Below are 18777 nucleotides of genomic sequence, written 5' to 3'. Positions count from 1 at the left end.
CAAACTATTTTTTTCTAAACAGAAAGTTTAAATATTTATTTATAATTACATTATTAATGACTTAGGGCATACTCACACTATGCTATCTGAACTGTGCCCAGGCCCGTTTCCAGGATAGTTTGAGAAGTGTGAGTGTTCTGAATTGGGCTCAGGCACGGTTTACTTGGCCGGCCCTGGCCCAGTTGGAAGAGGTGTGCCAGAGTGCGGTTTACTTGGGCTTTGGCACAGTATGCTTGTAGTGTGAGTGCAAAGTCCGCCTGAGCCCGAAACTGAAGATGAGACGTAATGATGAGACGAAAAATGTCGTAGATTATTAAAGACGCAAACCCCTCACTGCAGTTACAGCTGCACCTTTAGCAAACCTCATAATTCCTGCAGCACGAGCACTTTATGACTGTTTATGAGCGTTAAAAGTGGCTGATCTGTACGGCGTAATATTTGACTGCTTGTCACCGCATCCCAAATGACTAAAAAGATATAACTAAAGAAATCTCCACTGTGCTGGGTGAAAGCACTTCTTAATAAACAGCACATCATCGATGATGTAAGCGTGCTCTGGCCCGAATATAATGTAAGTGCAGGCCGACAGAGGAGATGGGAGGGGGGACAAGCATGCTTTGGCACACTTCAAGGCAACTGTACATAGTGTGAGTACACTCTTAATTGTCAGTAATGACTTATATAATGCATCCTTAGTTATAGAATTTTTTAAAATTATATTAGCAATAATTAATATGATGAAAATGTCATATTATTTGATGCTGTTTTATGCTGTGCTGAATTATGTTATTAAAGTGATAGTGCAGCTAAAAAAAAAAAACTCCATTTAGTTCGTAGTCTTTTTCCTGTTAAAGACAAAATATATTCTAAAAATAGTTCATTTCTATTGTAACTATCCTTTTTTAACTGAGGGAAAATGTATTAAGCATTGTCTATTTTTCATGTTAAAGATGCACACCTGGACAAGGGACTGTGCAGGGCTGCAGAAACTCAATCTCACTGACTTTACTCTGTAAATGTCCAACACACTTCTCATCCTCTACAGGTACGGGCTGAGGAGGACCTGAAAGAGAACCCCAGTGCAGCACACATGACCTTTCCCTGCGACTTACTCCTTCGCCACAGTCAGCGCCCTGAAAACACACAGACAAACATTCAGATTCAGCAACAGCACATCTGAAGATTCATGGAAACGTGCGGCAGATCTAAACAGTGACGGTTGGTTATTTTGTAATGCCTCTCCTGTGTGCCGCTGAAATATCTCTGGTCATTTTTCTACATTACTGTCATTCTGAAAGTGTGGGTGGAGAGAAACGCTCTAGATTTAACTGCAATATAATTGGCTCGTGATAGTGTGATGGAGCCTCCGCATGGGCTTCTGTCCAACACATCAATGATGCACTGCCAGAGACACTTTTTGATCGCCTGAAAGAAAGTCGCTCCACTCACATGCTTTTATACTGCTTACAAAAGTCTATTACGTCTTCTATAATAATACTACTAATAATAAATGTTTAATTAAATATAACAATATGAAAGTAATATATAATAATATTAATATTAACAAAACACGTTTAAATATAACAGTATTAAATAATATTAATAATAATAATAAACACTTTTAATGAAGTATAACACTATTAAAGTAATATATACTACTACTACTAATAATATTAACAATAACCATGTTTAAATATAAAAATATTAAATAATAATAATAATAACAACAACAAACATGTTTAATTACATATAACAATATTAAACTTATAAAAACAATAATAAAAGTAATAAACAAGTTTAATTAAATATAACAATCTTAAATAAAATAAAAATAATAATAGCAATAAACACGTTAATTTAAATAAAAAAGAAAAAAATAATAATAACAACAATAAACATGTTTAATTAAATATGACAATATTAAATAAAATTATATTTAATAACAATAATAACAATATTCATTCATTCATTTATTTCTTGTCGGCTTAGTCCCTTTATTAATTCGGGGTTGCCACAGCAGAATGGACCACCAACTTTTTACAGAGCAAATTTTTACAGAGCGGATGCCCTTCCAGCCGCAAACCATCTCTGGGAAACATCTACACACACATTCTCACACACACTTATACACTACGGACAATTTAGCCTACCCAATTCACCTGTACCGCATGTCTTTGGACTGTGGGAGAACCGGAGAACCCGGAGGAAACCCACGCGAACGCAGGGAGACCATGCAGACTCCACACAGAAATGCCAACTGAGCCGAGGATCGACCCAGCGACCTTCTTGCTGAAGGGCGAAAGCACTACCTACTGCGCCACTGCGTCGCTTAAAAATAATATTAATAAAAATATATTATAATAAATTATAATAATAATAATAAACAAGTTTAATTAAATATAATAATAATAAAAAATATATAATAACATAATAATGATAATAATTGTTAATAGTGTTATTAGTATTATTAGTATGTCATTAATATTATATATTATTTTATTTAAGATTATTATATTTAATTAAACGTGTTTATTATTATTATTATTATTTATATTATATATTTTTATTAATATTATATTATTATTGTTAATAAATATCATTTTATTTAATAGTGTTATATTTAATAAAACATGTTTATTTATGTTTGTTGTTATTATTATTATTATTATTATTATTATATTTATGTTTTGTACTTTATAATACTGTAATACTATAAATAATATTGTACATTTTACAGCATTTTTTTTTACAGTTTATGCTCCGTATTTTTCGTTACTGCACCAGTAATACCTCAACCCTGCAGGGGCTCCAGTCTGCCAGTGTCCAGCTGTAGCAGGGCCTGATAGGACAAGGCCGAGTTTGGGAGAGCTGAGATGGACATGGTCGACCTCCTTCACTATCTGCCTGCAGAACTACCCTCGACCGAGACCTCTGACCTGTATGATAAACACACACACAGTCCAGGCTGAGCACTGTATGTATGCATGCTGAATTCAATAAGCGCTGTGGGGGAAGAGTTTACTCTTGGGACTGGCAGAGCCTTGAATTGAGATAAATGAGGCTGATAAATAGTTTAATTAAGCCCCTAACAATAGCTCAGTTCAAGGAAGCATGACTGAACTCTCAAGGGTGTAAACATACAGGTGTGTGCTGACTTTACACGGGTATTAAATACATTTTTACAGGCTAACTTTGAAAGAAAAATGACACTTATGATTTTAAATAAATGTACATATTTATAATAACATTTATATATGTAATTATTGATGATAAAAATATGAGGATTAATAGTAATAATAGTTGTTATTGTCGTTTCTGTTGTTATTTAGACCCCGTTTACACTAATGTGTTTTCGTTTTAAAACGCATAAGTTTTGCTACGGTTACGCCAGCCGTCCACACTACGCCGGAGTTTTTGAGCGCCGAAAACGGAGCGTTTCGAAAACGCTGGAGAGGCCGTTTTCATTCTAAAACGCTGCTGCTCCGTCTCAATGTGGATGGGGGAAAACGGAGACATCTGAAAACGGAGGCAGGGCTGCCGACATCTGATTGGGGCTTTTCCTCAATATTAAGTAGCCTATACACACACAGTTCAGTCTCACATCCTCTCCCTGTAAGTTTAGACTTTGCAAGTTTGATATGGAAAACAGACCCTCGAGGACATGTCCGGTAAATCTTCAAATGGAACAGAACAGTGTACTTTATAACCTTATTCACATCATCCTTACTACGTTGTTTCACTTTCTCAACAATAAAATGAAAACATGATTTAAGGACTTGCCTATTTTCATTTTGATATTAACAACTTAACAGACAGCAGAAATGCTGAGGTGTCGTGCTGCATCTTCACTGTATGCATATTTATAATAAAACAGAATCTATATAACATCACTGCCTCCTTTCATTTTCACTGACAATACGAAACGTATCCTCTGCTTTGCTGAATGTTAGTTTTTAATAATCAATAATAGCCATTATGAAAGTAGAACGCACAATAAGTTTATACATTATAGGAAATAAAGGCAAGCGATCAGTCAATATACAGAATGTACGTGGTTACATTAATTATTAACTTATCTTTGTGCTCAGCCAAAACACGTTACCTGTGAACAAGTAATCTATTCAAAAGACCAAAAGTCGGGGAATATGTCGTAAGATATAGACAACAAGACTAATTAAATATCACGTTTAGCAAATATAGTGAGATTAGATCCAGCGGGAGACGCTTGATGAGCAGTCCGACCAGCACAGCTCTCATCTGGGTGTAAATGCTGCAGCACTTGCCCAAGAGTGTGTGTGTGGTCACGTGATGTGCATTTTCAGCGTATTGGTGTGGACGGAGAGCTGTTCAGAAACGCTGGGTAAAACGCTAGTGTTGAAGCGGATCGTTTTCATTCTACAACGCTGTTTTAAAACTAAAACGCACTAGTGTAAACGGGGCCTTAGTTGTTATGTTTTTTCATTCACAATTGGTATAAAAAAGTTTTATTGTTATATTATTTTAATTATTAATAAAAATAATTAATAATACTAACATTAAAAAAACTTTTTAAAAAGTACAAAAAAATTAAAGGGGGGCTAATAATTCTGACTTCAACTGTGTGTGTATGTATGTATATATTATTTGATATATATATATATATATATATATATATATATATATATATACATACATACAGTTCTTTATCAAAAGGAAATACCTGAAATGGTCTTCACTTCACAGGTGTGCCCTGTCAGCTTTAATAAGTGGGATTTCTTGCCTTTAAAAATGGAGTTGGAGGAGGTGTGATGGTGTGGGGGTCCTTTGCTGGTGACAGTGTTGGGGATTTATTCAAAATTGAAGGCTTACTGAACCAACATGGCTACCACAGAATCTTGCAGCGGCATGCTATTCCATCCGGTTTGCATTTAGTTGGCTTATCATTTATTTTTCAACAGGACAATGACCCCAAACACACCTCAAGGCATTGTTAGGGCTATTTGAAAAAGGAGAGTGATGGGGTGCTGCACCAGATGACCTGGCCTCCACTGGACCTGAACCCAATCGAGATAGTTTGGGGTGAGCTGGACCGCAGAGTGAAGGCAAAAGGGCCAAGAAGTGCTAAGCATCTCTGGGAACTCCTTCAAGACTGTTGGAAGACCATTTCAGGTGACAACCTCTTGAAGCTCATCAAGAGAATGCTAAGAGTGTGCAAAGCAGTAATCAAAGCAAAAGGTGGCTACTTTGAAGAACCTAGAAAATGACATATTTTTAGTTGTTTCACACATTTTTGTTATGTATATGATTCCACATGTGTTAATTCATAGTTTTGATGCCTTCTGTCAGGGTTCTGCCACTCTGATCTTGTAAATTCTTGTTTTGGCGGCAGATCTCTGACACTACTCGTGTCTGGTCCTGTTTCTGTCTCTGTGTGCGCGCGCGCCGTCGTGGGTGTACGCAGAGTGTGCGCGCTCCTGCTTGACGCAGCCGCGTGCGCGCTCTGCGTCCCTTAGACGCGTGCGCTCTTGTACTCGTGTTTGTGTTTTCGTCTGTCAGCAGCATGGTGTTTCATTCCCAGCGTCTCAGTCTTGTTGGTTTCGGTTTTGGTCGGCGCTGGGATGAAGCATGCATGCTGCATATGTGAGCGCATGGTGAGTTTTCATTCATCGTGTGCTCGTGTCTTGCGTCTTTTGTCAAAGCACGTGGCTCGGTGTTTACATTGTGGTCACGTGCTTTTGTCGTGTGCTTCAGTGTTGTGTTATGTGAGCGCATGGCTTGTATTGTCTCTCTGTGTCATGCGCTCTCCCGTCTATTGTCTAGTCCCACCCTCCTTGTTTACTCCTTATTAGTTTGTCATGTTCACCTGTGTGTCAATTTACTTTTTGCTTTATAATCCCCCTCATGTTTTCAGTCCTTTGCGAGTTCGTCATCATATGTTGTCGATGTTTACCTGTCTTGCTGTGTCCAGTCCAGTCCTGCCTTGTCGTGCCTGCCCAGTCAAGTTTGTTTGTTTGTTTGTTTGATTTATTGTTTGTTGTAGTAGTGTTTTCCCCCTTGGGGTTGTTTATTTTTGCCTTTTATTTATTTTTTAATGAATAAATCCTACTTCACTCTGCGCTTGGGTCCTTGCTCCTTTTTCCCTTTACCGGAACGTGACAGCCTTCAGTGTGAATCTTCAATTTTCATAGTCATGAAAACAGTTTAAATGAGAAAGTGTGTCCAAACTTTTGGTCTGTACTTTATATGTATCTGTATTCTGTAGTTAGTATCAAAGCTGAAACTAATCTAACAAAATAACTTGGTTACCATCAAAATATTATGCAAACATAGGAATAAAGAGAAAAGAAGAAATCAAGAGAACCATAAAATTATTATATAAAATTGAAATTTTGTAGTTTGCAATTTGTTTTTGCAACATCTCCTTTGAATTGAAATGCATCAGATTCAGATGCACCAGAATGATAACATTTAAACTGGGGATCCTACTTTGGCCTCCACAGGTGTGTGAGCACTCAGACCAGGCGGACCACTCAGTAATCAGGCAATTAACAGGACACGCCACTTCACAGGGGGCTGAGAGCTTTCCACGTGAAGGACCCAACTAGAAAAAGAGCAGAAAACAGTCAAACATCTGCATTCCTACAGGGGATTCCACTGAGAAAAGCACAGTCACCTCTTTGCACAGGCTGAGCTCCACCAGTTTCCCATCACTGCGCACACAGTTCAGGAGTCGAGTCTTAATCCCACGGCCACACACTGCGCTTTCACTGAGCTGACAGCTGCTCCAGTCTAAAACACACACACACACACACACACACACACACACACACACACGTTCAGCTGTGACAGACAAAATACTGCTTCTTATTCATGTCTCTGCTCATCTGAATCGAGAAAACTCAATAGCCTTGTTATATGATCTCATTTATGACCACTGTTTAGTCATACTGAACTTAAAGCGGATCTATTACAAAATCGTGGTTCGTTCACTACAGTTGCTGGACTTTCTGCATACCAGACACTAACACTTGAATGATTTATAAAAGATGAATCACTGTCTGAAAGTCTGAGGTTAGGCATGGATATAAACTCCACCATCATGATTTTCTTTTCTATCTTTTTTTATTAAGTTTTTTGGGGGTTTTCTGGAAGGTTGACTTTTATGCATTTTACATTATGCTGTATTATTATAGGGAAAATCAAAGTGACAAAATTTTTTAAATTACAACGAAAATGACAAAAATACAACAATTTTTTTTTTTTGAAAAATACAAAAATATATTAAATGCTCTCCGGAGCATGAACTGATACAGTTTCCTCAATTGCATTACCCTAGTCTTTAATTTTGGGGCACTAATTGATTTCCAGTTTCTTAAAATAATCCTTGTTACTTCCCTCAAGATAAAACAAAAACCCCTTTTATATATACAGACCTTTCCGGAAAATTACCGGCAACTTTCCGGAAAGGTCTGTTTGTGTGAACAGGCCCTTTTTGAAAATACTGATAAATAAGTTACGTACTTTTGGCTCCATAATTTGCGATCTCCATAAATGTATATAGGGCTACGTTTTCAGAATGTTGGAAAAAGCAACACACTGTGAACATGTATTAGCACCAGTTGCTGTTTGCTTTTGACATCTGATTTAACACTTTGGACCCAGAATCTGAAATGTGTGACATCTTATATGACAAGCAGATACAGTCCATAATGAGAACAGAGGACATTCTGACAATCAGGGTACATGTATTTGTCACAGTACCTGAGTAAACGTAGGAGTATTTGAGACATGCCATGTTGGTGCAGGGTTTAGTCTGGTTGAGTTCAGGACAGGTGTGATCTTCTTCAGGCCACCTCAAAACACTTCTGCTCCTCCAGCTCAAATCTCCATCGTTACAGTCCTGCAGGAATGAACACATCAAGCAAACACACGATACACAATCCTGCATATTAAAACACTGCAGATTCATTGTATACAGTTAATGTGACTAGACTTTTTCTCTTTTAGGTAAGTTAGAATTATCAAATTTGTTTCTGTTATGCTTAAAATAGAGAGAGAGAGAGAGAGAGAGAGAGAGAGAGAGAGAGAGAAGAGAGATGCATTTACAACAGAAGTCTAAACAGGATTTAAAAGCAGAAATATTTTTATATACAGCAGCTTCAAATAGGGTAAATCTGTTTTAATGCCTGCACTGTTTTAAGTGTTTATGCCTGCGCACACCAGAGTGATTTTTACTCACGATTATCATCAGTATTTTCCAAGACATTATTCCAACCCAGGCTCATTCCGATTATGTACCCCTATAAACATTTCTGGAGAGAGCAAAATACATCCCAGGATGTACTTTTTTTGCAGTTTTTGTTTTCGCCACCAGAGGCCGCTGTGTACGCTTTTCCAGATCTCAAATCTGATCTCAAACAACGCCTGCTTGTCTCACATAAATCTACCGGAGGCAATTGTCGACTGACTGATTTATGACCGACAGACCTATCCCCCACCCTCCCCCTTCCCTAAACCCAACCAATAGTATTTTAAAAAGCATCGATTGATCTGCCCACCCCCTTTCCTAAACTCAAATGCAGTGTTTTGAAATGCAATCCAGAAAAAAAGCCCCCAGATTTTGACCACGTTTTCCGATTTTACCACACTCTCACCCTGTTATTTATCTTGTTTATGTAACCCCGCTGGTCCAATGCCACCTGACCCACTCCGAGCTGGTTTCGAAACGGCAACCTTTCGCTTGGGAGTCGGTTGCTCTAACAAGGAGGCTAAAGACCATGGCCTGTAGCATCTGTCGCTAGAGCACCTTTAGAGGTCAGAGGAGTGAGGTTTACCTGCACAGCACACACTAGCTGGCCTCCGTTACATTTATTTAATTTTTTAGCTTTAGTTTTTGTCTTACCTGCTTTCTGGAACCTTTCTTCATCGGACTCGAACCCCCTTGTCGTGGTCAAGTCCACTCTGCATTTTAAGTGTGCCGACATACATGTCGAGCTACCGGATAAACTGAGAACAGTGGAAAAGCCGTCCATATGTAGGTAAGCAGTCAGCCATTAAGCGAGAAAAGGAACGGTGTGATACCGCCCCGTAGCTTTCATTTTAAAGATGAAATGCAGCCATTCGTAGCTCTAGCTACATAATTTGTGATCTCCAGAAATGTATATAGGGCTACGTTTTCAGAATGAGCCTAAGTTGCATTTTTCAGCATTCGTACACAAGCTGATGAGCAAAGTGAATGTGTCTGATTTTAGCTGGTGCTTAATGGCAAACAAAAGGTGGTGCTACAAATCTAATGAGGCTCGACACACTTTTGGTCAAGAGGCATTAAACATCAGTGATAAGGGTGAGCAAAAAACGTGCACAGGCATTAACCAGCAAACTTTCTAAATGACTAACATTGATTTTTAGGGATATTTCACCCAAAGGTTTAAATTTAATGAGCTTTTTTTCACCCAACAGATTTTGAGGAATGTTAAAAACTGATAGCTATGCTTTGCAGAAAAAAATACAATGGAAGTCTATGGCTGCCGGTTTGAAACCTTCTTCAAAATATCTTTTCAACAGAAAAAAGAAAGTCAAACAGTGTTGGAACATGTGGAGGATCAGAACATGATGATATCATTTTCATTTTTGGGTGGACTACCCCTTTAAATAAGGTAAAAATCAGCATTGTATTAAGTTGAATCCTCTAGAAATCAATATTTCTTAATTACAGTATGGTTGTGTTTACATCATGCTTTTTAAAGCCAAGCACAACAGCAGAATCTCAAGGACTAAATAAGTTTCTGAAATGCTGAAGGAATAAAAACTTTGCATTTATAAAACTGTAACAAGCCCATCATTACAAACTTGGCTCCATCCTGACATTCATTATCCATTTGTTAGCCACTATTCAGCTATTCAACCATCTGTCAGGAAAGTTTCAGAAACTGACCACACTACATCTGGTCCACTGGCTCCACTCTGATGTCACACAGTGGGCGGGGCATGGCAGCAGGCAGGTCTCAGCTGTGCTTGGTCGTTCCTCCAGATCGCACAGCGAATTATCAACAACCTCATCCTGGTTCTCTCCGCCCCTTTTCAAGCAGCTTTTGGTCAGAGACAAAAATACTATTGCTTATTATTCAGGATTCAGACGCTTTCATGGACAGTAGATTAAAAGACTTTCAAGGACTTTTTAAAGCAGCATTAATTTTAAATCAGGCACCTTTGTAATTCACACCTCAGCATATGTAGTTCCATGAAAGTCCTTACTGCACTTAGCAATCCACTTACGCTTCATATTTACATTTTAAAAATGTCATTTTTAAACATTTTGATCATTTTAAAATGTCATGTTCAAAGAACTTTAATGAGATCTGTTGCATTCAATACTAGTGATATACAAATACGGTTTCTGATATTGGTAACATTTGCATTATTTATCAGCGTTTTTGACCCAGATTTAAATGTAAAATCTGTAATAATTAATAGTTAAAATATCTAACTAATAATTTCTTAGTGTTTTTGTTCTGTTACATTTAATTCAAACACTTTCCTGGACCTGTGTCTGTTTTTAAGTACTCTCCAGGCCTTGAATCCATATGTCTTAAATTCAAGTAATTTTAAGTACTTTTAAGAAACGTGGAAACCATTATTATTATTATTATTATTTATAATATTATTATTATTATCATCATTATTATTATTTTTATCATTCATTCATTCATTTTTCTTCAACTTATCCCTGATTTATCAGGGCTTGCTACAGCAAAATGAGCCTCCAACTATTCTGCCTTATGTTTTATGCAGCGGATGCCCTTTCAGCCACAACCCAGTACTGGGAAACACACATACACTCTCATATTCACAGACACGCTCAAACAGAATGGCCAATTTAGTTTTCAGAATTAGATTTTTTTCACCAATAGCACATGTTTTTGAACTTGTGGAAGAAACCAGAGCACCCGGAGGAAACCCACGCGAACACGGTGAGAACATGCAAACTCCACAAATGCCAACTGGCCCAGATGGGACTCGAATCAGCAACCTTATTGCTGTGAGGCGACAGTGCTAACCACTGAGCCACAGTGCCTCCTTTATAATAACAATAATGTGAAAAATCTAAATCTGTGCATTTATGCAAGGAAAATGTTACCAAGTCAGGGTCAGAGAACAAACATGACTATAAAAAGGTGTTGTTCAGTTACAACACTACCCACAGTATCCCATCATCCCCTTTGACCTCACTTCAGTCTGAAGGGCAGAGTTACGACCTCACTTATCTTTAAGAAGCAGAGTTATGACCCCATGAATCTGCTTGGCACTGCTGTGACCTCCTCTCGCTTTTGAACGCTGACTTATGACACTATTTTGCTGTGTGACACACACAGGATTTGTTCTATCATAGAACCAGAAGTAAAAGACAATATATTCTGCTGTTTGGTGGCAGAATAGGGACATTTTGGGGTGAAAAAAAGGAGATATGATGAAACTAGTTCAATTTTTTAAATATAAAAACATTTGAAAGACTTGAGGAAAGGGGAAAGAAAAGAAGAAGGGAATAAATGAAAAAGTAGAGTACATAAATAAAAGTATGGGCAAATCAATTAAAAGGGAAACGAGAGAAAAAAGAAAAGACAAAAGAAAAGCAAAACAATAAATAAAACGGAACAAATGCAGAAAGCCAGGATTTGGAAAATGCTGTAAAAAAAATGAAAGGAAGTGAAAATGTAAAGGCAGGTAATGTGTGAAAGTAAAGTCGAAAAACACAAAAGCAAAAGAAAGACAATTCATTTGGAAGAAAAAGGAAATATATTAAGTGAAAATATAATCAGTGATCTGTTTTATCAAAATACAAGAGGTAAATACATGTATTTTGCTGTTCTTTGGCAAAATGACAAAATGATGTACAGTTGAAGTCAGAATTTTTAGTCCCCCTGAATTATTAGACCGCTTGTTTATTTTTTCCCTAATTTCTGTTTAACGGAGAGAAAGTTTTGTCAACACATTTCTAAGCATAATAATTTTAATAACTCATCTCTAATAACTGATTTATTTTATCTTTGCTATGATGACTGTAAATAATATTTGACTAGATGTTTTTCAAGACACTTCTGTACAGCTTAAAGTGACATTTAAAGGCTTAACTAGGGTAATTTGGTTAACGAGGCAGGTTAGGGTAATTAGGCAAGTTATTGTATAACAATGGTTTGTTTGTAGACTATCGAGCAAAAATATAGCTTTAAGAGGCTAATAATTTTGTCCCTAAAATGGTGTTTAAAAAATTAAAAATTGCTTTTATTCCAGCCAAAATAAAACAAATAAGACTTTTTCCAGAAGAAAAAATATTATCAAACATACTGTGAAAATATCCTAGCTCTGTTAAACATCATTTGGGAAATATTAAAAAAAAGAAAATTTTTTTAAAGGGGGCTAATAATTCTGACTTCAACTATATATATATATATATATATATATATATATATATATATATATATATATATATATATATATATATATATATATAGTTGAAGTCAGAATTATTAGCCCCCCTGAATTATTAGAGCCCCTGTTTATTTTTTTCACCAACTTCTGTTTAATGGAGGAAAGATTGTTTCAGCACATTTCTAAACATAATAGTTTTAAAAACCTATTTCTAATAACGGATTTATTTTATCTTTGCCAAGATGACAGTAAAAATTGATATTTTTCAAGACACTTCTATACAGCTTAATGTGACATTTAAAGGCTTAACTAGGTTAATAAGGTGAACTAGGCAGGTTAGGGTAATTGGGCAAGTTATTGTATAACGATGGTTTGTTCTGTAGATTATATAAAAAAAAATTGCTTACAGGGGCTAATAATTTTGTCCCAAAAAGGTTTTTAAAAAAATTAATAACTGCTTTAACAAATAAAACAAATAAGACTTTCTCCAAAAGAAAAAAAAAATATTATCAGACATACTGTGAAAATTTCCTTGCTATATTATATATTCCTTGCTAAATTATATATATTTGTATTAATAATATAATATAATACAATATAATATAATATAATATAATATAATATAATATAATATAATATAAAATATAGTATAAAATATAATATATAACATTACAAATATTTATATAGAAGCATAAACAAGAAATGTGTACATTATAGTCATGCAAACATTTCTATATACAAAAATATACTTAGTACATACAAATATATTTTGTAAATATGAACTTTTAATTTGGGTGCAATTTTAATCACTTTACAGCACTCTTTTAACAATTTGCTCATTGAAAATTTCATTCTGATGATCGTACCGGATTTTGGAGGTCCGGAAACCCTCTCCACAGACAGGCTGATGGTTTGGTCTAATGTTGGTGAGGTTATTCTGAGGATTTATGATGCACACAGACCAGGATTGCACTTCCCAAATATACTGACTGCAGTCAGAGTAACAGGGCAGTACCTCAGACACCTGATCACACAGAAGACATGCAGCTGCGCTTTTAGTTAGAACACTACATGAATGTCTCAAGCAGAAAATAAAATACTGTTGTTTAAATCAAACACAGTTGTCTAAAGCACTCACCTGAGCCTTTGTAGAGATCCACATCAGCAGAACATGAGCAGCAGCAACACCACACACAGAAACAGAAACACAGGAAGAGGAAGAAGAAAATGAGTGGAGAGGGAAAGTTAAAGCAAATAAAAAATAGAAAAGGAAATGACACGAGGAATAGAACAGAAAAAGGAAAACCAAAGGAGTTGGAAAATGACAAGGAAAGGAAATAAAACAAATGCATGAATAAAAAGAGACGAGAGAATCGAGAAGCAGAAATTAACAACACGAAATATAAAAGTAAAGGAAAAAGAATAGAAGAGTGAATCGTAAAGTAGACAGTGAGAAAGTGAGAAATTAAAAAGGATAATAGAGGTAAAAATGGTGAAGAAAACAAACAAAAAGTGGTATCAATGCAGAAAACAGATAAAAAAGGAAAAGGAAAGGAAAAAAAGAAAATGAAAAAATGGGAGGAAAGAAAATGGAAAACCAAAGAAGTTGGAAAATGACAAGGAAAGGAAATTAAAGAAATACATAAATCAGAAATTAACAGTAAAATAAAAAGTTAAAGTAAAGGGAAACTAATAGAAGAGTGAATGGTAAAGTAATGAAACAGGAATAAAAAAAGGAAAGAAAAGAAAATGAAAAAAAAATGGTGAAGAAACAAAAAGAACAGTGGTGTGAATGCAGAAAAATTGATATAAAAGGAAGAGGACATTTAAAAAACATAAAATGGAAAGGAGACAAGAGGATCAGGAAGCAGAAATGAACAATACAAAGTTAAAGGAAAAAGAATGGAAAAGCGAATTGTAAAGTGAAACAGGAAATTAAGAAACGTGGTGTTTTTGGTGAAGAAAAATGGTGAAGAAACAAAAAGAACAGTGGTGTGAATGCAGAAAAATTGATATAAAAGGAAGAGGACATTTAAAAAACATAAAATGGAAAGGAGACAAGAGGATCAGGAAGCAGAAATGAACAATACAAAGTTAAAGGAAAAAGAATGGAAAAGCGAATTGTAAAGTGAAACGGGAAATTAAGAAACGTGGTGTTTTTGGTGAAGAAAAATGGTGAAGAAACAAAAAGAACAGTGGTATAAATACAGAAAAATGGATATTAAATAAAATATTTAAAAAAATGAGAAATTGGGAGGAAAAGTAATTAGTAAAGAAAAGAGGAAATAAAAGTAAGAAAAAGATGAGAAAAGCAAATCGGAAAAAGTAAACAAAAACAAAAGGAATTGATTTTTACGAAGAAAATCAATGACAAAGAAAATAAATGGGAAGGGAAGTGGAATGTGGAAAAGAAATTAGAAAAGGAAATGAAAGAATAATGGAAATGAGTGAATATAAAAGCGAAGCAAGGAAATAAAACGACAAATGGAAAGCAAATGGAAAGAATGGATAAAAGGAAAGGAATGGGAAAAGAGAAATAAATAGAAAAGGACATGGAATAAATACAGAAAAACTCAAAGTAGGGGGATCAGGAAATTAAAAGTGAGAAGAGAAACAGGAAAAGAAAGGAAAACGAAAGATTTTCCATTAGTTTTGATTGGAACATGTTTCCCTCGCCGTAGATTGGTTATTTACTGATTCGTTTATATGAGGGAAACTGAGCTGAAGGAAATGCTTGCTGACTCCAGTTCAGATCCATGAAACTTTAATGCAGCTTGACCTGCCCTGATGGAATATAAAATAAAGAGAGTGAAATAAAAGGAGGGAAAAGAGCAAAAAGCAGACATGGGGAAGAGAGGTTCGGTCCCTGGAGCTCGTCATCCTCACCAGGCTTGTTTTACCAGTACAGAATAAGGCTAAAAACATAACGGAAACGACTGAAAGTGGAGAGACTGGAGAAGACCACCAAAGGCTGGCCAGATCAATAATTTATCATGTAGTGCATGCACACACACACAGATGCAGATACAGTATTTATGAATATATCAACACATATAATTTAAACACAGACATGCATAATTGAACAGCGTGCCATTTTGTTGGATTAAATGGACAAAGAACCATATTAATCAATCTAATTGGCGTAATTGGTGTGCACAAATATTTGAATATTGTTTTTACATTAATGCTTATTTACATTTATTTCAGTTTGCTCTGTGCACTGTATCATTGTTTTCTGTTATGTACTTTAATTATTTGAACATTTTGTTTCATCTGAAAGCAAAAAACAACATTATGCATACAAGTTTAGCTTTAAAATGTATTTAAAAACACAGAAAAAATGATGTTTGATTAAAAATAACATCTTAAGTTACATTTACTTACATTAACATATCTTAAATTTAAATAAATATATAATTCAAACACAAACATGCATAATTGGACAGCCTGCCGTTTTGATAGATTAAATGGACTCAAACTATTATCAATCAATCAATGCAGTTAGCAGTGTGTGCAAATATTTGAATACAATTTACATGAATAATTATTCACATTTTCTTTCAGTTTGCTTTGCACAATATTTATGATAATTTTAAACGTCTTTATATGTTTGAACAGTTTTTTCTTTCATTTTTTCTATCAAAAAAAGCACAAAAAAGACATTAAGCATGCAAATTTAGCTTAAAAATGTTTTTCAGAAACACAATATTGTTGGATTAAAACATTGCTTTTGTTAGTATTAATAATTTATTATTTAAACTTTTGAAATTACATTTACTTAAATAAACAAGTCTTAATTTTAAATAAACATAAATTGTTTATTTTTTTATAGCAGACATATTCAAATTTAATATTTGTGAAAAAAAAAAAAACTCTTAATCAAATACTATTGATGGCCTTTCAATAATTTCATTTGCCAGAACAACTCGTATCACCTACTTCGAATGTTATCACTTGATTGAATGGGCTTTATCAGTGGTTATCAGCTGATAGATATGGGCCATAGGGGTCTTCTGTGCCTACCGGTAGGTTTAAAAGGCTGTTATTATCCATTCACATGGCTAATCAGCTATACTAATAGAGAAGACTCCAGGGGCCTCATGTATGAAGAATTGCGTTAAAATCATACTAAAACAATGTGTATGCACTAAAAAATTCAGGTGTATCCCACACATATTCTCTTTGTACATCCGAATTAACGTGAAACTGAGCGCAAGTGCACAAGCTCAAAACTTCTCCCTGCCTCCTCCCCCGTATGAATATGCTAATGACTCTACTTTGGCAAAACCAAATGAAAAAGCAATGGCAAAAGCAAGAAAAAAGAGAAACTTTGAACAGAATATGAATTGGAGATGCTGCTTTCGGAGATAGACCAGAGAAAAAGTGTGTTATTTGCAAGTTTGTCCTCCAGAATTAATATTCATTCATTCAATCATTTTCTTGTCAGCTTAGTCCTTTTATTAATCCGGGTTCGCCACAGCGGAATGATCCGCCAACTTATCCAGCAAGTTTTTACGCAGCGGATGCCCTTCCATCCGCAACCCATCTCTGGGAAACATCCACACACACATTCACACACACACACACACACACACTCATAAACTACGGACAATTTAGCCTACCCAATTCACCTGTACTGCATGTCTTTGGACTGTGGGGGAAACTGGAGAACCCGGAGGAAACCCACGCGAAGGCAGGGAGAACACTACAAACTATCTTTGAGCCATGCAACATCGCACAAACTCCACACAGAAACGCCAACTGAGCCGAGGTTCGAACCAGCGACCCAGCGACCTTCTTGCTGTGAGGCGTCAGCACTACCTACTGCGCCACTGCCTCGCCCCAGAATTAACGACAAAAGAAAAAAATAGAGTGGTAAAGTTTAGTTGACTCGGTTGACGCAGTTAGGTCTGAACATCGCACTGAGTGAATTAAAAAAGAAATGGTCCGATGTAAAGGTGTAAAATTTTGTAGTGTCTATATTAGCGTGAATGGCGTAGTTGGTAAAGCATATGGCAACAAGTTTTGACACGTTCGAGCATAAACTCGGTTCGAATCACTGTCTGATGAACTCATTCTCCTTTTTTCCCCCATTACACATTATATTTTGCCTACTCCACATCACGAGGAAGACAAGTAATAATCATTAATAAGTGTGTGTATTATGTTAAGCGCATTTGAGCATCATATTTGATTTGCACATTTATTGAATGGAAATGTTTCTGATTCACGTATGCAAATTTGTCTTCAGATGGCGCATTTATGGCAATGTGCGTGCAGTCGATTGCTCTGATTACATAGGGAAAACGGTGCATATTGTGCTTTAATGTTTGGTCAAATGCATGGTATGGAAACCCTATATACCTGCTAGACATGTGGATGATCTCGTCCCACACAGCTGCCATTGCATGGCTCAAAGATACTTTTTAGTGTGCAATTTTACATAATTGCCTCTAGGTGTCGCCAATGGAAAAAACCAAACACACACAAGAAATGCACATACGGCAGACATGAAGGTAGCGTGAACCAACGCACATTCTCATGTCCATTTCATCGTTAGTAAATCCAAACGTGAGCGTGAAATCTGGTGTGCGCAAAGTTTTTGTGAGTACACAGCAGATCCAGATCCAGATCTGTTTTTACATTACGGTGACGGTTGGGTTTAGGGTTGGGCTAGACGTTAATGAAATTCAATAAATAATATAAATAATTATCGTTAACTTCCAGCCGCAGCCGCATGTGATCTATAGCTGATTTACAATGTGGATGGATGATAACAACCTTCTGAGCCTACTAGTAGGCACAGAAGACCCCTACTGGCTGATAACCACAGATAACACCCATTCAATCGAGTGATAACATTCAAAGTGGGTGCTCGTCTCTTATTTAAAGTAACTAGCTACTTACTTGGTTGATAAAGGATAGAAAAGTGACTTCTCTCAAGACCAAAAAAAAAAAAAAAAGCTCTCACCTGATTTTTGGAGTTGAGTTTTGGGCAGGGTCGACCTCCATTGAAGGGCTTTTCTCGCAGCCACTGAGAGCGAACTTTCACACCTCCACCACAGGAGGCGCTGCAGGCAGACCAGTGAGACCATTCACTCAGCTTACAGTCTGTAGAGCAGGACACATGACACGACTCCTCTTCATAACCTGCCATAAAAGACACAACACTTCTTTTAGATATGTAATTGGCCAATTAGCTCATGTAGTGTCATTTTGAATGGCAGTATTTTGAAATGGCAAACATGTGACTTTGGCCAAAACCCAATTTTATTTTTGTACCCTTACCCCTTTCTTTTGGCCCATACAATCGAGGGTGAAGCTTCAAAATTTACCCTTAAGAATTGGGACTGCACTACAGCACCTGCGCAC

General features: G+C 36.1%; 1 protein-coding gene across 5 annotated transcripts in view; it reads right to left on the bottom strand.

The window, feature by feature from the left end:
* thsd7bb (thrombospondin, type I, domain containing 7Bb) overlaps positions 1-18777 on the bottom strand; it is a 203820-nt gene that overhangs the window by 11263 nt on the left and 173780 nt on the right. For 3 of the 5 annotated variants that reach the window (XM_073916919.1, XM_073916921.1, XM_073916920.1), the window contains 2 exons: positions 18377-18555; positions 14562-15189 (listed from right to left, as the gene is read on the bottom strand). In XM_073916919.1, the coding sequence (XP_073773020.1) occupies positions 15154-15189; positions 18377-18555 (215 nt within the window). In that variant the 3' untranslated portion in view covers positions 14562-15153. Of the gene's footprint in view, positions 1-958; positions 1134-2790; positions 2937-6465; positions 6581-6652; positions 6769-7740; positions 7880-9913; positions 10068-13271; positions 13430-14561; positions 15190-18376; positions 18556-18777 lie in introns of those variants that run through there. The other 2 variants (XM_073916918.1, XM_068224380.2) reach the window with 1 other exon arrangement.

Source organism: Danio rerio, chromosome 11 (assembly GCF_049306965.1).
Source record: "Danio rerio strain Tuebingen ecotype United States chromosome 11, GRCz12tu, whole genome shotgun sequence".
Lineage (NCBI taxonomy): Eukaryota > Metazoa > Chordata > Actinopteri > Cypriniformes > Danionidae > Danio > Danio rerio.
This window is presented reverse-complemented; position numbering and strand designations above follow the sequence as displayed.